Below are 21,068 nucleotides of genomic sequence, written 5' to 3' on the forward strand. Positions count from 1 at the left end.
ATACCACATTATAATTAGGTTTATGCTTGTGGCAGCACTTCTTTTTTGCACTTCTATAGCACAGACAAAGAGCCCACTGAGGAGCTATGAGGTAAAAGTCAGCATTTGCTTATCGGATGCTTAAGTTTCCACTGGCGAATTTGCATCTGTACATGTCAAAGAGAGAAACAATGTGTGCAGCAAAATTCACCAGGTCCTAAGCAGCCAACGAGCGTCAGTTCAAACTTCCTCTTGCTTTCTGTGGTTAGGCGCGTCTCGGCTGATGACGTGCTACAGCAGCGTGATACACAACCCTCTATAAAAACTGTTGCATAGAATTCTGCTTTCAGATCCCGCATTAACCGACAGTAGAACCACACACAAACACTCCTAAGCGTTAACAAATCATCAGAGCAAATAATGCCAAGCTTGCCACGAACCACACTCGAACTGGACAATATGACTAAAGAAGAAAGGCCACAACAATCTCGGTGAGTTGAATTTTTGAATTTTTAGATACTTTTGATGCTTAGTTTAATGAAAACTACAGTATGAACGTGTAGATGATTCTCTTTCTCTCATTACAGAAGGAAAGATATTAAGATGCGGCTTCAGGACATACTCATGAGAAGCCCAATGTCAGAGAAGTAAGTGTGATTTTATTTTTTTATTTTTTTGCTATTTTTTTTTTGTTTTTTTTTCTGGGTATATTATGTGGTATTAATATTCTTTCCTTCAACCAGACTTGTACCTGGAGAGAGCCTGCTCTGGTCACAATCTCTAGAAACTCTTCTTAGGTCAAAAAGTAAGTATCAAAACAGCGTAGTGCTAGATTTAAATAACATGATCGTTGCGTACAATGCGTGCATCTTTGTTAGACCTTCAACAAACATATTTGCATGAAGGAAAAAAAAAATCATACAAATGCTAAAGGTGCAATGCCTCTTTCATCTTCTGCAGCTGGTAAAGCAACTTTCCAGGCCTTTCTCAAGTCTGAGTTTAGTGATGAGAATATCGAATTCTGGATGAAGTGTGAGGACTTCAAGAAAATCAGGAGCAACGCTACATTGACCTCCAGAGCCAAGAAGATATTTGACCGCTACATCCAGGCTGAAGCTCCAAGAGAGGTAATAAATTTCAAATTTCGAGCATGTTATCAATGATCAAGACTGTTGACTGTCTATAGATCTTTGCAAGACCACTGAACTGATTAAAGCTAAAAACCAATGTAGTGTTTGGAAAAACAGTATCCCAAGCAAGATATTCAGATGTATTTATTTGTCCCACAGATCAACATTGACCACAAAACCAGGGAGATCATCAAACATAATGTGCAGACTCCGACGAGGTACTGCTTTGACGAGGCCCAGAAGATCGTCTTTAGCCTTATGGAAAAGGACTCATATCCCAGGTTCCTCCGTTCTGACTTCTACAGAGCCCTTCTGGAATCAGTCGCATAAGGATAGGGAAGGGATTACCAGAATCACTTGGTGGCTAATCTTTAAGAACTACAGCTGAAGAGCTAGATAAGGACAATGGCACGGGCTGGCCCTGACCCTGGGCTTGGACAGCTGGACTGTTATGGATGGACAGATTTCTGCCAATTGACTGGCCGAATGTTCCAACATCTTTTTGGCCTGCTACCTTGCTGTTCTGCAACACTACATACATGGATGCCCCAAAAGCTATACAAGCTGTCATTGGTATTACAATGCCAAGTTCTTGTGTTGGTATATTTTATTAAGATGAGGAAAGTCCCCTTAGTTACCTTTGTTGAGATGTGTAAGATTTTATCATAAACTAGTTTAGATTATTATGTCGCACAGTATACAATGATCAAATTCCAGACCACATACTATAACAGACTACGCGATAACAGGAGCGGACGAGATTACACGATAAAGATGCTGTTATGATGCTCTGCTTACATCATCAATCAGCAGGTCATGGAGAAAGTGACCACATGATGCCATGATGCTAATCTACTTAGACAAGCGTCATATCAACACTGAAGATCAATGCTCAAGTTCAACGGGGAGATCATGCTTTAAGACATTGCCAAGAATTTGTTGTCAACCATTTTAGATTACAGCAGGACTAAATCTTTCACCAGTTATCACATCAATTTATGCGTCTTATAAATCTGCCAGCGATATGAGATTTTATCCAAGACTTGTAAAATCATGCAGAAGGTCACTTTAGTTGCAGTGTAAGCTTATAACATTTCAAGTGAGCAATGTATGATATCTTATTATGATTTCTTTTTCCACCAAACTCAAACAGAAGCATGGGCAGAACTATAGACACAAGACCCTGATATTTATTGGACTAAGTTGCTTTTTTTTTTTTTTTTTAACATTTTTGGACAAAAGGTCAAAGAACTGATCTCCACATGGACATGCAACACAAAACAGCTCAGTCACATTCAATAGCTCCCTTATAGAGCTGAAGAAATATCTTATATGTAAATGGTGCAAAGGTATGACTTTTTTAAACTGTATATACATGTATGGTTTGAAAGGTTACGACTTTTACTGATTGTAAATACATATATGTTTTGAAAGGTTACGACTTTTACTGATTGTATATACATGTATCATAGTTCACTGCTTTAAATTATGATTATTTTACTGGTTATGTAGGATTTTTAGGATCTCCAGAGAGATGAAATATACGATCTTGTCATGTGAAAAAAAATGAGCTTAAGAAATTATTTCTTAAAGAGTAATACAGAGATCTGACTAGATCTGAATTTTATGTACATCTAACAAAATCTACATACATTTTTGTTCGTTGTTTTAAATTATGATTCCATTTATTTAGGGGTTTCACTGGTTGAAATTCCGCAATACATATTCAACTTCTCTAATTCGTACTAAGATCTATTTAATAAATACAAATTTTATACCACAGCTTGGGATTATTGTGCTGAATCAAATACATCAAATGCTGTTGTGCACATTTAGCGTCTTTTCTGACTGCTGGTTTGATTTTGCACTGATAATGCATGACCTAAAATGCTACTGTAGAACTTGGACATCCCCTAACATTTCTCGACTGAGTAACTGAAAGTTTGACACCACATCACAGGACAAAAAGCTTGTTTATGTTACAACTTCCCTGTTAGCTTGGTTGTCATGTGCAACAGTCAGGTGATGGCAGCTTGAGGGTGAATTAAACATGTGAACAAAAACGCCTACACGTTCCTTTTTTGGATTCAGAAGATTTCGAGGTAGAAACGAGGCACTTCAAATTTCCATATATATGCGAACTAAAAACATAAAGAAAGGCCTTGTGATGTGAGTAACGCATTATGTGTTTAGGTTCCCAATGTATCTGATTAATCCACAGCTTCAAAATATATGGACTAATACATCAGGCAGTCTTCGAAATATTTATTTCTGATATCATGTAATTTATATTCATTTCTTATGTCTTGGGAGCATTTGAATATCAATAGCATGTATGAAGCCAGGATTTTTGTTAATGCCACTTCTTACTCCAAATCTTTAAAAACTCATTCACTCACTCACTCATTTTCTACCGCTTATCCGAACTACCTCGGCTCACGGGGAGCCTGTGCTTATCTCAGGCGTCATCGGGCATCAAGGCAGGATACACCCTGGATGGAGTGACAACCCATCGCAGGGCACACACACACACTCTCATTCACTCACGCAATCACACACTATGGACAATTTTCCAGAGATGCCAATCAACCTACCATGCATGTCTTTGGACCGGGGGAGGAAACCGGAGTACCCGGAGGAAACCCACGAGGCACGGGGAGAACATGCAAACTCCACACACACAAGGCGGAGGTGGGAATCAAACCCCCAACCCTGGAGGTGTGAGGCGAACGTGCTAACCACTAAGCCACCGTGCCCCCCGCTTTAAAAACCTCAGAAGATAAAATTATCTTAGCATTTATAGTGCTCAATAATCATGGCACTTCTCTCTAGAGCTACAAAGACTAGGCTTTTCCAGTATTATCAATTAAAATAGGTCATGTTTGTGAGGTTTTGGTTATGATCTTGTGTGGTTTGCTTTGTCTATTACGCATGTTATAGATGCAGCATGAGGAACATAAACCTTAAAGTTCACGCTCGTGCACCTTGCCCTAATAACAGATTTGCTTTCGTACTCTATGTGATGCCGCACATAGACTACAAGACAAAAAGTTTGGGACTCTGACAGGACCAAATCCTCCTTCTTTGCCGGTTTAGATATATAATAGAATCTTAACAAAAGCATGTATTCAGAGTAGTTACAGTAATACAATCTTTCATCAGAATTTAGAGATGTTTTTGAATGGTTCCATCTTTTAGGTGCACTTGTCTCTAAAAGTATGTATGAGATTTTACATGTTGAACTCTGTGTTAATTACCTTTTTTAATTACACCTTTACTTGTTTCATGGACATTCCACAATATTAAATGTAGCTAGAAACGGATAAAATGGACCACTTGTCATTCAAAAGAAAAAATAGTAATCGTTGTGGAAATGTAGCTAAAAAATGCATACTTTTAAAGAAAAATAATGAACTTTGATTATTTTCCTATAACAACATGCATTGTTGTGCTTAGTTCCTTATAAACGTTAAATAGGTTTGTAACATGGTTGCCTAGTGCCACAACATTTATTAATGCTGCACAAACTAGACAGAAACTTATACAGTTACGAAACAGTTACGATTGCATCATGAATAATTACATAGACAAACTTCATCTTCAATATGGTTCCAGACCACAGCCAGTTACAGAACTTGAGCCCTGACACCAAGACCCGTATTAAAAATCTAGTCACATTCACATTTCTGGTGTGAGGACAAGGGCTACAAAGATGAAGGCTCCAATTCACCTCAAGAGTCCCTGAGGTTTGACAGTTGAAAGAACTTTCTGATGAGGCTACAGCAAGCGGAAGTTACCGGGAAGCGATGACACCTCAGATTTACGTGAGAACTTTCAGTCCTGTGTCATCCTTTTGATTGTGTTAGTCATACATTCATTCTACTTTCAGCATGACTACTGTGGTTGTCACCGGATGACCTCAGATATCTTAGACATGCATAAAGACAAATTTTATTTAAGATTAAAAGATTAGAATCATCAACATCATCAGCAGCCTCGTATGTTCAGCAGATTTGGGGAGGTTTATCTTTGCACACTTTTTTAGGCCACTAGCATCAGAATCTAAGATGTAATCTGTCTTGTTTTCCACATGCACTTTTGTAGGTACAGTAGTTGGTTCATCTATCATTCATTCAAGCTGCCTGTTTCTGTAGCTGGTTTGTGGTTTTGCTTATTGACAAAACCATGCCTAGCAAGGTTTGTATGATTATCCCTAAAGATACTAGGATTAACTGATACAATGGCAAGTCCTACTTAGGAAACAAACCCTTTAACAATTCCCTCAGTTTGAACTGTTGGAGATCTTACCAGATCTTATCTGGTATTCCAATTAAATAATCTTTGCGGAAACTACATGGCAGATATGAAAATCGTAGCTAACAGATAGTTAAGGCCAGACTGTCCAGGATAAATCAACAGGCTGTGAGCAATATAGGTAATTTTGGCACTACAGTCAGTTAAGGCAAAGTTCAACTAAGGTCAAATGTTATTATTCATTCACTACTGGACAATTTGATAATCAACCCTACCTATTATGAGCTATTACTTTAATATGATGTCTGTTTCTTATTTTTTGTACAGTAGCTTCTAATACATAAAAGAATAGATTCATTCATTCATTCATTCATTCAAATGTCTCATTTAAAATCACTGAAACGAGGCAGTCGAGAAACAAGGCTTAGACATGAAGCAGGCTATGATTCCTGAAGACACAAATGTAAATAGATACAGAACAGGTGAACACAACAGGGCATCGAACAATAGCAGAGACGGAAACAGGACCAGAGATGAGTATAATATGACACAAAGAGGAATCCATGACAGGTTAAATCTGATAACAGTGTATCTACTGTGGTACTTATGCAGTATGCATAAAATGCACTAGCATGGGTTGGGAGATATTATAAAACATGCTTTTACGTTAGTCAGGAAATCCCATTATCAACCTCTGACCTGTCATTTAATGATACGTCAGATAAGCTAGAACTCCTAAACAAATCTGCTATTTCTGGTTGGGAATTCCAGAAAGTACCACAGTTTGAGTGTTTTTTGTTTTTTTGTTTTGTTGTGAAATGATTACAAAACCTAAGAACTGCTGGTTGATGTGGTAAAACAAGTTAACGCTGCAACAGTGCGGCATTTAAGGCATAAAATTACGAATTTTACGTTTGGAGTATCTGTTAAACTTAACACACTGTTGTTGGAATTAAAATATAATTTGTCATTTTCATTATTATTATGTCCTTGGGGTGGGCACGGTGGCTTAGTGGTTAGCACGTTCGCTTCACACCTCCAGGGTCGGGGTTCGAGTCCCACCTCCGCCTTGTGTGTGTGGAGTTTACATGTTCTCCCCGTGCCTCGGGGGTTTCCTCCGGGTACTCCGGTTTCCTCCCCCGGTCCAAAGACATGCATGGTAGGTTGATTGGCATCTCTGGAAAAATTGTCCCTAGTGTGTGAGTGCGTGACTGAATGAGAGTGTGTGTGTGTGCCTTGTGATGGGTTGGCACTCCGTCCAGTGTGTATCCTGCCTTGATGCCCGATGACACCTGAGATAGGCACAGGCTCCCCGTGACCCGAGGTAGTTCAGATAAGCGGTAGAAGATGAATGAATGTCCTTTGGGCATGAAAATGTTTACAGCCGTTTGTACACAATGTGAAATGGTCCTCAAATCTTGCATTGAATTAATCACCTCTGAGACAAGTATCCTTCTTATGTAAAATGAGTCCTGCGAGAGGTATATAATATATATATGTGGATAATATTTGGTAAACATGTATGACCCGATCATGGCAGCATGGTTACCATCTGCATAAGCAGGTTATCTGTGTATTTGAGCTTGATCTAACTATTTTTGCGAGTTGTTGCTTTTCACACTTTGTTTCAGGTCCACTGACTTCTTAAAAAGCTCCGTGATGGGACCGGATTCCTCCTCACGTGTAAGTCACTTTGGATGAAAGCCAAAGAAATATATGTAAATGTAAATGTGAATGTAAATGTAAATCAATGACTATGCAAATGAGCCGTATGACATTAAAGAAAGACAGCAGAGGTTAGAACAAGGACTACTTTTATCATATGCATCCTTCCTAAAAATGCATTGACAGCTTAAGCTTTAGCCTTAATGAATAAACAATGCCTTGTTCCTGCGATTTTCTCCTTGAGTAATGAGCAAATTCTTCATTTTGAGAGCAAAACAACTCCAGGGCTTTGGGAAAACCTCATGGATAAGGACTTCTAGGCTTCACATGCCAGTCACCTTGCTTTGCTGACTATGGAGGACAAATGCCATTGACTGATGGCCCCTTAGCAGCAGAGATCTGACAGAACAAACAAAGAGACATACAAAGACGTTTTTGCTTTGCTCTGGTAATTACATTGCTTGGGTTTTAGGTTAGAATTGATTCGTACAAAAAAAAAACAAAAAAACATCCACAATCTCTAGGCCAATTGGAAATATTGCTTAATGGGGCAATGTCTTGAATTCCAAACTCATGCAAAAGAACATTCATTCATTCATTCATTCATTTTCTACCGCTTATCCGAACTACCTCGGGTCACGGGGAGCCTGTGCTTATCTCAGGTGTCATCGAGCATCAAGGCAGGATACACCCTGGACGGAGTGCCAACCCATCACAGGGCACACACACACTCTCATTCACTCACGAAATCACACACTACGGACAATTTTCCAGAAATGCCAATCAACCTACCATGCGTGTCTTTGGACCAGGGGAGGAAACCGGAGTACCCGGAGGAAACCCCCGAGGCACGGGGAGAACATGCAAACTCCACACACACAAGGCGGAGGCGGGAATCGAACCCCCAACCCTGGAGGTGTGAGGCGAACGTGCTACCCACTAAGCCACCGTGCCCCGCAAAAGAACATTTACTGACAAAATACAAAAATCCCACTCAAGCACTTTAATGATAAGTAGGGTTTACTTTGGTCCTATAATGAATACCAATGTGGTTTGTGTTGAATTATTCCCATATGCTCTTAAGTGCTTACTGAAGGTTAAATATCATACAGTACATACATATATACATACACACATATAATTCCATCAGGACACCTGAAGGACACCAATGAAACACGGCATACTTCACGAGAACGATGTCGTGCGAAGTCTTATAAAAGGATCTTGTACTAGCTAAGCGAGGTATTTTAGAATATTTGAAACAAAAGACTTAACAAGACTGAAAGCTATAAATATGATGTCCTGATTGTTTCACCTTTGTTAAGAAAACACATGTTCGAAGTGTTGGTCAACTGCAGTTTCCTGGGATTTCCTAACATTTACAGCGAGAGCTTGATTGATGGTTGACCTTACAGTTCTGAGTCCAAAAGAGGAAATGAAGTGGCTTCCAAAGTATTTTTCAAATCTGAGTTCACCAAAACATCCATGATTAGACACTGCTATTCACCTTTAATTTAAGTCACGATGTCCGATAGTCCCTTACATCCTTTGAGAATGATTATGGTTGCTTGTAGAGTTAAGACCCTGTTACCATCCAGATGTTTAAGTACTACAGCAATTTGCCACAACATATTTTATTTACTTTTTTAAAAACATCACATTTATAGTTACCTCTCCATTTTGGACAATAGTGGAAACAGTGAATTTTTGACAAACTTCCAGTGGAAAACCTTGATCTTTGTAATATTTTAAAGAATTTATCTGTAGCTTTAGAGAATTCAAATCTACTTTATATCGGCTCTGTTTCATTGTGCCTTTCGGACTTGTTCAGCCTGCTGAAGACACTCTATCAGTTCCACTTTGTGGTCTTCATAACAGAAATGTCCATTGTGCATCAGGTGAAACCCCTGTTTAAAGGGTAGAATCAAGAAACCTAAAGTTTGTAATCGTATGGTTATAATTGTTTTATATAATAAGAACCGCTTAGGTTACTTTTATAGTCAAGGATTCAATGAAAGAATACAAGAGGAAAGGTACTGAAGAGACCTGGAAGTGTAATTCCAAGCTTTATTGTTTATTATATCTTGGACCGTCTTTGGTTGTGTGCTCAGATTGTGCCATAAGGCCTCTACAAACAGAAGCCAGACATAGATTTGGATCAGTTCCCACTCAAATTTTGGTCTTGAATACCAAAGAACTAAACATGGAAATGTAACTCACAAGGTTTACATGCCACACCAACTCCAACGCACTCCTCACTCTGACAGTTTACTGAGGCAAAGCTTCACCATGGGTTGCAGAAAACTGCATATTAAGCATACTGCATTACTGGATGGAAGTATTCAATAATGCAGATATGCCAGTTGATATTAAATAATGCTTTCTAAGCAGTTATGCCCCTGCCACGGTGCCACAATGGCAAATCGTAATAAATTATGCAAACAAAACTGTACCACTATTCGCGAGGGATGAGAATGTGCCAGGCATCCTGGATTGTACAAATGTCAAAAACAAAATGTCATGTAATTGTAATTCGGAGTCAATAATTAACGCTGTGTCAATAACGTGAATGTCTTACCATTTAAAAAGCAGCAATTTGAAAAGAAACGGTACAGGACAAGCTGACCGGCTGGACAAAAGAAAGCAGAGGAGATAACAAATGTTTATAGCTTGTAATTAATTAATGCTTTTATATACTGTAGCTTAAATAGATGTTTTCTTATGCAACAATTTCAGAATAACCATGAAATTGGTTCTATAAGTATAAAAGAAAGGAAGAGTTTTATTCTTGACTTAAGATGTTGAACTACAAACATGAACTAAGTAACTTTTTCCTTTTTTATTAAAAGTTCTTAAAAGCGAACATGGTAGTAGAGCTCATCTGTCATTACTAAGGTTTTTGCTGCATCATTTCGCTTCTTAGAAACGTCTAGACTCACTCACTATTGTTTTGGGCCTCATCCAGAGATTGGAAAATGAAAAGGAAATTGTTTGGATGTAAATTAAAGGCATTTTCAGATGCATTCGTGCACACAGAGAAACGATCTGAGGCACGCTGTTATTAGCAAAGCGCTTCGGCCTCCCAAAGACAAAGAAAACACGCTCACGACGAGGAGGAGAGTCGTTTTGAATATGAAAAAGAGGGAGTAGAAATGCACTTTTGTTCTCACTGAATGAATGTTTGCTTATTCAGGATTGGGGACTTTTCTCTGTAGAGGCATCTTTACTCTATACAAGCACGATTGATTTTTTTTTTGGTCAGTTGTGCCCCATTTGTGCAGAAACGCATTAAACTCTTCATGTAAACGTCTCTCTCTCCTTCTCTCTCTCTCTCTCTGTCTCTATTTCTCTCTCACTCTCTCCCTCTCTTGTTCAGAAAGTGTATGTGGGTGTGTGGTTTGAGAGAATAAACAATAGAAGACTGCCTTTCCAGATCAACAGCGACCTCTAGTGGAACGCTCTTCATACACTATCAGAGGGACGCAAAGATTACAAATAAAATAGAATAGCAGTTGAGAGAAGTTTTTATTTTTATTTTATTTCACATACTTGTCCATTCCTTTTTGCACCCCAGAACCATTGGCTCGTCGTCATATAAGCATATAAATCATTTATACGCACTTACATTGCAAGCCTTTGATTTTGCATCCTGGAATATGGAAAGTTGCTTGTGGACAAACTGTATTTTTTCTAATAAAAACACAAGACCTTCACTTTACAACTTTCCTTTAGATTCATTTACAAGAATTTTCAGCTTCTTGAATTTCAGGTCAGTCACAAAAGCATCTAATCGTTTGCATGGCATAATTTACAATAATGTGTAGAACATCCTGGGATTTTTTGTGTACGTTTGTTTTAATGAAATCATTTACATATCTGTTTATCAATATCTGAAATTCATAACCATCCTAACAAGCTACAAATGTGTAAAATCTATTCAGATTCTGTTCTAGGGAAAATCTGGACGGTCTCGCCGGTCTTGAGCTGCAAAGCCACTCGCTGGAGCTGCCACCTGCAGAGAACAGAGAATGTTCCAGGAAAGAACGAAGCAAATGATCCATGCAGCCTTTATGCAGTTTGAGAAAACAGGTCACTAAAGAGGCAGGATACAGAACAGAAGTGAGCAGAAATTTGAGGTATTTTATAAAATGTGGTGAGACTCTGGGATTCCTGGGATCAGAAATCAAGCATAAAATGTGTGTGTGTGTGTGTGTGTGTGTGTGAGAGAGAGATTTTGGGGAGTGGAAAAAAAAATAACCTGTGGCTGAATCCAAGCAAAAAAAAAATAAAATAAAATAAAATAAAGTAGGGGTCACAGTGGCTTAGTGGTTAGCACGTTCGCCTCACACCTCCAGGGTCGGGGTTCGATTCCCACCGCCACCTTGTGTGTGTGGAGTTTGCATGTTCTCCCCGTGCCTCGGGGGTTTCCTCCGGGTACTCCGGTTTCCTCCCCCGGTCCAAAGACATGCATGGTAGGTTGATTGGCATCTCTGGAAAATTGTCCGTAGTGTGTGATTGCGTGAGTGAATGAGAGTGTGTGTGTGCCCTGCGATGGGTTGGCACTCCATCCAGGGTGTATCCTGCCTTGATGCCCAATGATGCCTGAGATAGGCACAGGCTCCCCGTGACCCGAGGTAGTTCGGATAAGCGGTAGAAGATGAATGAATGAAATAAAGTAAATCGAGTAAGATCTCGCTTTGATCAAGAAAGACTTCGTAAAAACAAAACAACAGCCCGATCGATTCAGCTAGTAATCAGATACGGGGTTCTCAAAATGTCTGCATTGCTCCAGATCATCATCAATACAGAGAAGAGCACTTACATGGTCTGTTTACACCAACAATAATGAAATGGATGAGATTCTTACAAAGCTGTCAGTTCAGAGTGCAACAGACTACACACCCTTCCTGTATTTCAAGTGGTCACCTATAATCTCTAGTCCAGTACAATGTTCTAGACATTATGGCACCGTATCTTTTTGTCTTGTAACATCGTGGTTTGATGTTTCGTCTTGTACCTTCCTGAGAATTTACCTACAGCCAGAGGGAGGGGGAGATGTTTGCATCGTGAAAGTTTGAATGGGCAAAAAGAATGGAAATGGAATGGAAATTCCAAGATGTTAAACATGAAGTGTGGGTGTGGCCTGCAGTGAGGGAAAAATCCAAAACATAAGGCAAATGAATGAAAACAAAAGGAGAACAAATATGTTGTTCGAAAAGGTTAGAAAACAATGTCAAACAATGGCTCGGTAGGAATTATACAATCCTGTGGGTGTACAAACTTTTACACTTCACTCAAACCTACAAAAAATTTCTAACAATTTCACCCAGATCTGCTTTTTGCGGTCTTACGATCTTTATATGTTCTTTTTACGTAGCCGAGGTACGTGTAGAAGTAAAAATGTAAAAATAAAAATTTGATGCTATTGTTTCCATAGTAACACATTCAATTTTTGCGTAATCCATATAATTTAAAAAAACGTAGGTTAAATGTAGATCATATTACAAATTTTTTCCTGATAGAAGACTGTTTAGTGTTTGAGGAAGGAGTCTATATTGTATGGTTTGAGCACTGACAGGCTGACACCCCCCACCGCTTCAACCTCTGCAGCAATGCTGGCAGCATTCATACATCTATTTTCTGGATATGACGCTGACCACGTGCACTCAACTTCTTTGGTCGATCATGGCGAGGCTTGTTCTGAGTGGAATCTGTCCTGTTAAACTGCTCTATGGTCTTGGCCACCGTGCTGCAGCTCAGTTTCAGGGTCTTCTTATGGCATACGCCATCTCCATGTAGAGCAACAATTCATTTCTTTGCCATGAGGTGCCATGTTGAGCTTTCAGTGATCAGAATGAGAGAGAGAGAGCGATAACCCCAGATTTAACACACCTGCTCCCCATTCACACCTGAGACCTTGTAACATTAACGAGTCACATGACACCGGGGAGAGAAAATGGCTAATTGGGCCCAATTTGGACATTTTCACTTAGGGGAGTACTCACTTTTGTGGCCAGCGGTTTAGACATTAATGGCTGTGTGTTGAGTTATTTTGAGGGGACAGCAATTTTACAGTGTTGTACAAGCTGTACACACTACTTTACATTAGCGCACAGTGTCATTTATTCAGTGTTGTCACTTGAAAAGGTACAATAACATATTTACAAAAATGTGAGGGGTGTACAAACTTCTGTCAGATACCAAATGTTTATTATCTGTACGTAAAACTGTATATATATATTTTTTAGACATATTGGACTATGTCTATACAACTGGCAAAAATACCTATTTTGCACATATGCTGACATTTTTTTCTACAGTTTGCACTGTTAGATGCTAAATAGCAATTTGTTGCTATGTACCTGTACAATGCAATGACAGTAAAGTTGGATCTATGTATCACAGTTAGATTAAGTTTTCTGTAATGTAAGATGGGCGCACGGTGGCTTAGTGGTTAGCACGTTCGCCTCACACCTCCAGGGTTGGGGGTTTGATTCCCGCCTCCGCCTTGTGTGTGTGGAGTTTGCATGTTCTCCCCGTGCCTCGTGGGTTTCCTCCGGGTACTCCGGTTTCCTCCCCCGGTCCAAAGACATGCATGGTAGGTTGACTGGCATCTCTGGAAAATTGTCCGTAGTGTGTGATTGCGTGAGTGAATGAGAGTGTGTGTGTGTGCCCTGTGATGGGTTGGCACTCCGTCCAGGGTGTATCCTGCCTTGATGCCCGATGACGCCTGAGATAGGCACAGGCTCCCCGTGACCCGAGGTAGTTCAGATAAGCGGTAGAAAATGATTGAGAGTGAGTAATGTAAGATATAAGATCCTGCAGATGTTCAGAAACTTGTTTTGTCTCTTTCTGACCCAGAGTTTGTCAATATATTTTTTTTTATGTCTTCTCAACCTTGAGTGTTTACTTTCATCTCTTGTCATCTCTTGTTCCCTGTATGTCATGTCTACATTTCTACACCTGCAGCTTTTCCAACCCCACTTTATAAACACCTAATGATCCTCAATTCTTAAGTATCTATTATCCAAGTGGTCACATTCCTGTAGCAGTCTTTGTTATTACCTGTTCATAACAGCGTCTCTGCTGGATGTTGTGTACAGGTAGCCTCCAGTCTTTGGCCCAGTCACAGGGATTTTTAACTTAAAAAAATAAATAAATAAATAAAAATCACAAAATTCAACACGATTAAATGAAATACATATGAAAATAAAATGGTATATTATGAAAATAACTGTTTTATTCCTCATGTACCATAGTTTCCCAATAAGTACAACAGTTTTTATTTAACATTTAACTCATAATCTTCCGATTGGTATGACGTAAGACGTAATTACGAAATCAGGTGCATTCAATTTACTTTGTTCAATGAAAAAGGATTTGGACCTTCACTTAATTAATTAATTACGAAAAAAAACAAGGTTTGTGTTTTTAATCAATTTACGACACTACTGTAAATCGTTTCATTGTGTATTACATCTTATTCTATGTTTTAATTAAAAAAATGTTTAAAAAATTATTTAAAAAATTAACCATCACTTTCAAACCGTTGATTCTACCATGCTTTCTTACCGACACATCCCTAACTTGGAAACTTTCATACTCGTAATTACAACTTTGTAGTGCCGTTCAACTCGAAAATACGATCTTTTTTCCAAATTGACTAAAATGCAACCAATAGTACTGTCTGTTTCCTGTTTGTCATAGTCGTTGATGTCCTAAGTCTGTTCAATTAAAAAAGTACAGATTGTTAGCGAGAAACTCCTAGACCGTAACGAGGGACTGGACACTGGAGACTCCTTCCAGCAAACGTAAAGAAATAATGACATATTAGAACCAGCACATTAATTAATACACCTGCTTTCTGACCAATCAGAATCGAGAATTCAACACACTTTGGGATGGAGATGTCTGTTATAGGAACAGGGTGGTGTGATGGCAAAAAATATTAGTTAAAACCTTGAGACCCAATCCAAAACAGAGAGAACACAGACTAACCTGGGCGATGGTGTGATCAACGCGGTTGTACCGATCTGTGAGATGGATGTTGTGGATTTTTAAGGGCGGTGCTCCGAGGTTGGCCATGGCTGTGGAGTGATCACTTAGCTGCTCGACTGCCGATCGATAGTATTCCGATTTTGCAAAGTTTTCTAGAGAAAGCAAATGGGATCTTTTTTATGCAACGTTAAATTAATAACCTGTGCTTTGCTGAAATATGAGCTGATGTGGGAAAGCAGCTTTAGACCACTCACTCTGCATGAGGTAGTACATCATCCCGCAGCCTCCGCCGGTAACCACGGTGATGAAGATGGTCATCTGCTGCAGGAGATTAGTGGTGCGGCTCATCCTGTAGAACTCCTCAAGCAGACCCGGAGCAGGGCTGCGGTGATGAGAAGAAAGCAAGATCTAGAAGATCCTGCAACATTCAGATCTTTTACCTGAGTGCTTGTGTGTGATACTTTCATCTACATTCACTTGTTTGGGTGATATTTGCACTGCTTTTTGCTGTATCCTGTTGATGACCATTTAGCAGTATTTAACCATGAGTATCAAACTTCTCTTAGTTAAATAAATATATGACACAATAGATATAACAATTATGTCCACTTATCGCGTGCACATTTGTAAATCCATATATCTACATTCATACAAAATCACTATTTCTACTATTCACTTAAAAAAAAAGCTAACTTTCATTTTAACAATTAGATACCCTGACATTACTGACCCTGGCATGGATATCCATACAGCACCTTGTCTTACATGGAAGCGGCCATCTTTGCTTTGAATCCAACAAACTTTATTTTAATAGATTTATTGTCACAAATGAAAAAAATATATATATATATACAGAGTATGATTCTGTTATTTAAATGGGTCGCTACGCTTTAAAAACTGTGTTGGAGTTAAACGTGTAGGCAGTTAACAAGCACTGATACAGATAAACGGTAGACTTTGTATTAACCGACGTCGCTAACTTGTCCGATACGTCAACATGCCCGCCATATTGGTAGGGGCAAGATTTGATCGTGAGGCAGTGCAGGTCAATGGCGAAATCTGGGTCTATCCATCTAAAACCTAAACTTTTGGGTCGTTACAAACGCACCTGTACTCATATTTTTATGTAAATGTAAATATACGTTATTGTGGCTGTTTAGATTGAGCAAATCATAAACCAAATCCTGCTTGAGCAAAGCAGGATTCGACTCTGTTTGAATCGGTTCGAATCGGTTCGGCTCGGTTCTTTATGAACATGTGACCAGTGGCGTCAGAAGCATCGTTTTCCTCAGCAACATATTTGCTTTCGGAAGTTATAACTAACGGTGAATATTAAATAACTGATGATAATATATAAGTAATAATGTAAAACAAGTATTTTACAACGTAGACGTTATATAGTTAATGGGATATGTGTGTTAGTCAATAGGTCTGTTACAAACATCTGTAAATTATAATAGAAGCATGAGAGGTTTTTATGCTTACATAGAATTTTTAATCATATATTAATATTGCATATGAAACTTTACAAATGCTGCAGCAGATAGGGCGAATAGGTGCATTTCATTATTTGGGCCACTAGATGTCACTAGTGTTCAGACCAGCCCCTTGTATCTGCGCATGCGTCAGTATGAACCGCTTCTGTAATTTTATAGGTGTTGTGTAAATGAAACTACAGAATTATACAGTTAACGTTCACATTAAGACCAGACGTCTCTTAGGTGAGTAAAAATCATTCCAGTTCAAACCAGAAGAGTCCGTTAACATGTTTTATAATAGAAGTCTTTGGCTATTTTGTGGGTTAATATACTGTACAATAGTATGACCCATATAGTCCTTATAAAACGATTATAGGCTTCAAAAGTCGCACTATTTGTCCACATAAGAAATTGATTGGAAACTGAAGTCAAACTATACTTCGACTTGATGATTCGCTCGTTTTTCTAAAATGAATCGGTTGACTCAGTGGAGCTGGTTCATGAGATTCGCTCTTTTCTTGTTAAATGAAGCAGTTGAGTCAGTGAATCGTGTTCAGGAGATTCACCCATCTCTTGTTCAATGACTCGGGTGCTATAATGAATAAAGCTAAGGAGATTCGCTCATGTCGCGTTCATTAAAATCAGGTTCAAGAAATGGGTTCGTCTCTTGTTCACTGACTCATTTGAATCAGTGAATCAGGTTCAGGAGATTCTTTCATCTCTCGTTCAGTGAATCAGGTTCATGGGATTCGCTCGTCTCTTGTTCAATGAATCGATTGACTCAGTGATTCAGGGTCAGGAGATTCTTTCATCTCTCGTTGAGTGAATCAGGTTCATGAGATTCGCTCATCTCTCGTTCAATTAATAAATTGACTCAGTGATTCAGGGTCAGGAGATTCGTTCATCCCTTGTTCAGTGAATCAGGTTCATGAGATTCGCTCATCTCTTGTTCAATGAATCAGTTGACTCAGTGAACCAGGTTCAGGAGAGTTGCTCGTCTCCATTTCTTTGAGTCAAACCGGTTTCATAAGTTCACCATGAATGTAAATAGAATGTGTTTCAGTGCATGCAGTTGAAGTCTCTAAACATGGGCATGTATGATTATGACTCACAGTGTTCGTTTGTCCATATGAATGATGACTGATAGCGTCTTGAAGCTTATCAAGCAAACACACACCAGCCCCAGTGTTCAGACCCTGTTTAAATGTTTGGTCACTGCTAAGGCAGTCGTTCGCCAAAGGTCAGTCCATGCTATAACATTAACCAAAAGAAAAGTTCAGGGTATCTGCACACATAATGATCAAAATCTAGATCTTATGAAACACGGGCGGATATGTTGGGAAAGTAGTTTTCTGTTGTGTTATCTTTTGCCTGGCTCACTTCATTCAGGTTAGAATTTTTATCTCCTCAGGTAACATGTTCGGTTGTGTGGTGGTCGGCGTTGGCGTAGCGGGCAAGGTCAGGATCCGAGACCTTCTCACACCACTGGCTTCCAGCACTGCGGAAATCTTCACTCTTAAGGGCTTGGTGTCCAGGTCAGTGTCGTTTTCACTATGTCAAGGCAACTATAACATCCATGAAGCTATCTGTCTAGCTTACAATGGTGAAAACACTGGTGGAGATATAACCAATGGGAATAAACCATTCGAGGTATAAATCAGAAACTGTTGTTGTGACGTTTTCCGGTGCGTAAACCCGATGTAGAATTGCGTCTCTAAGCGTAGGTGTATTGTCAAAGATTTTGTTTAATGGCTTTCCTGCATGTAGGAGGATGCTGGAGGAGGTGCAGGGAGTCCGACAGATGCCTCTGGAGGAGGCGCTGACCCGCAGTGACGTTCAGGTGGCCTTCATCTGCACAGAAAACACCAGCCATGAAGACTACATCAGGCGAGATACAGCCTTTACGTGTGCCTTCGCTGAATAACAAACAAAGAATAAACCTCTAGCAGGAAAAATTAATAGGTTAATTTATTTTCACTCAGGCAGTTTCTTGAAGCAGGGAAACACGTGTGTGTGGAATATCCCATGGCGCTCAGCTACAACGCCGCCGCTGAACTCATGGACCAGGCACAAAGGAAGGGTGAGCGAATATTCAGTCATAATTCTAAAATACGTAAAATGACTCAGCAGCAATAGAAACACCACTGAACCTAAGGGATCAATCCCGTCTCCAGGTTTAATCCTGCACGAGGAGCACATCGAGCTCTTCACTCCTGCCTTCAAGCAGCTGAAGAAAGATGTAGCTGGAAAGCAGCTGGAAGAAGGAAGCCTGCATTTCACAGGTACGGTCACATCCGCACATCTGCAATTTCTCCCCACGACAACACGTGACCATGTTTGTCCCGTCTCGTGTCTCGGTGCAGGAGGTCCACTAAAGAGTGGGTTCGGGTTCCTCACGTTCAGCGGCATCCCACGACTTACCTGGCTGGTGGAGCTTTTTGGAGAGCTCAGCTTTAAAGCAGCGACAATGGACGAACAGCCGGAGAAGAAACACTCAAAGATGACGGTCCAACTGTTAACTAAAGACCAGAAGTTAGTCCACTATTTCACAGACTCAAACTATGATGCTAGCTCATAGCCACAAGTTCAGCATTGTGGAGTTAAAAAAATGGTAAATTCTCAGCACATCATTTGAACTAACTCAATTACAGTGACTTGAAATAAGCGTTGAGTTATTCTGAAATCATGAGATTGAAATAAGATCTCAACATAGCAACATATCCTGAAAAACATAATAACATAACTCAATAATAATGTGTAGAAAAATGAGAACTCAATGTCTTGAAATAACAGGATTTTTTTTAGCCATCTTAAAAGAATGAGATAACTCAAAATAATGTCAAAATGACAAAACACCAATTACAAACTAACATATCTTGAGAATGACAATGTCTAGGGGAAAAGTGAGGTGCTATCTTTGAATAACCGGATGTTATATTGAGCTATCTTGAAATAACAAGTAATGATGTCTTAACGATAAACAATGCCTTGTATTAACAAGATAACTCAAAATATCATCTTAAAAAAAAAAAACAAGATAACTAACATGTCCTGAAATAACAACATAATGACTCAAAATACCTACAGGAACGCATAATAATCGTCATAATCGAGGTATGGTCATGCAGATCTCTGTCTTTTGTATATACTTGCTCCACGCAGACCCGTGACCTGGACAGAGGAACGTGCCGAAGGCTTGAGCCGCGGCAAACACATCCACCTGCGCTTCAGCACCTGCACCATGACTGAGCTTCCGGTAGGCGTCCAGGAGCCCGTGGGATTGTTCATGCAGGACACGGTGCTGTTCGGGAGCAAGCTGCAGGGCTCCGTGCCACCAGAACAACTCCAAACAGAGATGAGTCGAATCCTTCACTGCTTCAAGCTGGCTGAGGAGATCAGAAGACACTGCCAGGACACGAAGGCCTGAAATAACTTACAACAGAGAGAGAAAGGGAAAGGGGCGGGGCCAGGACTGTACATGAACCCATAGATCTGAATCAGGGATTCCATCTCGTAGCTTTTATACACGCTATGAATTCATGCCGAGGTCATAAATTTAAAGCACATCTTGGCTGGAACAGTGCGTCCAGGCGACGTGACGTGACGTAGGTTCAGTTTTTAGCGTGGCCTAAGCAGCCTTGTGACCTCTTAAGATATTTAAACAAAAATAAATAGAATAAATGCATGTCTAAAGTGCATTATATTACTGTTTTTAGACCTACGCTACATAGTGAACCTTATTATTATTATTATTATTATTATTATTATTAGGATAACAGCATAATGTTTAAATTTCACACACACACACAAGTCAGCACACAGTATCATGATCCTGTATTTAGGTTAAGAACATAACATATAACATAATATCTGTCTAGCTATAATACAAAATATACAATATTTATACATATCGTTTAGATTTAGCCTCATTTTGTGATTTTCTACCCTTTTTTTTTTTTTTTTTTTTTGACATATTGTCCAGTCTTGCACAAATGATAACACAGTAAAATAAAAAAAAAAATTCAAGAAGCCGTGGACCTGTGGAATAAACAGACTGAAACCTGTGAGACCCTGAAGCTCACGGCCAGAAAAGCGTACAGAACGTATATCAGGTATGATAACATGATGACTCGGTTGGAGAAGTAAGACTGAACTTCCTGTTTAAGATGACTCTATTTTAAGACAAATAATCAGCTAGGCCACATGAGCTGAGACCCTCTTCAAAAATACTGTTCATGAACCCAGTATAAGAACGCAAACTATCTATAAACAAGAAGAAATTTACGATAATGTCTTAAAACGAACAGACCGGGCTTCGTAAAAGGACGTCAGTAACTTCGTTACGGTTGAATAGAAAGACAAAGAAGGAGGAGGAACTGATGGATGGAAACTTTTGAAGTACGTCTGAACATCGGATTCAATTTGGATGCTGAATGATTTATTTCGATATTTAACATAAAAACTGTTTAATCTCTAACGTTATTAATGCTAGAGTTAATTAGAAGTCTGTCGCTAACTAATCTCGGACGTGATCGGTCGAAAAAGACGTCCGCTTTAGGCGTTA

At 39.4% G+C, this 21,068-nt stretch overlaps 3 protein-coding genes across 4 annotated transcripts; 2 read left to right on the forward strand and 1 right to left on the reverse strand.

Moving 5' to 3' along the window:
* The first annotated feature begins 307 nt into the window (after positions 1–307).
* Positions 308–3,172, forward strand: LOC132848287 (regulator of G-protein signaling 21-like). Its single transcript, XM_060873869.1, has 5 exons — positions 308–470; positions 567–626; positions 723–784; positions 940–1,106; positions 1,269–3,172. Exons 1-5 carry the CDS (start codon positions 400–402, stop codon positions 1,437–1,439), a joined length of 531 nt encoding a protein of 176 aa, XP_060729852.1. The 5' UTR covers positions 308–399; the 3' UTR covers positions 1,440–3,172.
* A 7,362-nt stretch (positions 3,173–10,534) lies between these two features.
* Positions 10,535–15,862, reverse strand: LOC132847855 (cytochrome c oxidase assembly factor 1 homolog). Of its 2 annotated transcripts, none has more exons than XM_060873370.1 (5): positions 15,757–15,862; positions 15,281–15,408; positions 15,027–15,178; positions 14,094–14,170; positions 10,535–11,040 (listed from the first exon to the last, which is right to left on the reverse strand). In XM_060873370.1, exons 1-5 carry the CDS (start codon positions 15,762–15,764, stop codon positions 10,962–10,964), a joined length of 444 nt encoding a protein of 147 aa, XP_060729353.1. In that variant the 5' UTR covers positions 15,765–15,862; the 3' UTR covers positions 10,535–10,961. The 2 variants fall into 2 exon arrangements, with proteins under 2 accessions (XP_060729353.1, XP_060729354.1); XM_060873371.1 differs by having other exon boundaries at positions 15,281–15,444; positions 15,757–15,861.
* A 767-nt stretch (positions 15,863–16,629) lies between these two features.
* Positions 16,630–20,927, forward strand: blvra (biliverdin reductase A). Its single transcript, XM_060873872.1, has 7 exons — positions 16,630–16,747; positions 17,916–18,039; positions 18,272–18,391; positions 18,487–18,584; positions 18,679–18,786; positions 18,868–19,036; positions 19,667–20,927. Exons 1-7 carry the CDS (start codon positions 16,693–16,695, stop codon positions 19,929–19,931), a joined length of 939 nt encoding a protein of 312 aa, XP_060729855.1. The 5' UTR covers positions 16,630–16,692; the 3' UTR covers positions 19,932–20,927.
* The last annotated feature ends 141 nt before the right edge of the window (positions 20,928–21,068 follow it).

This window comes from Tachysurus vachellii, chromosome 7 (assembly GCF_030014155.1).
Source record: "Tachysurus vachellii isolate PV-2020 chromosome 7, HZAU_Pvac_v1, whole genome shotgun sequence".
Lineage (NCBI taxonomy): Eukaryota > Metazoa > Chordata > Actinopteri > Siluriformes > Bagridae > Tachysurus > Tachysurus vachellii.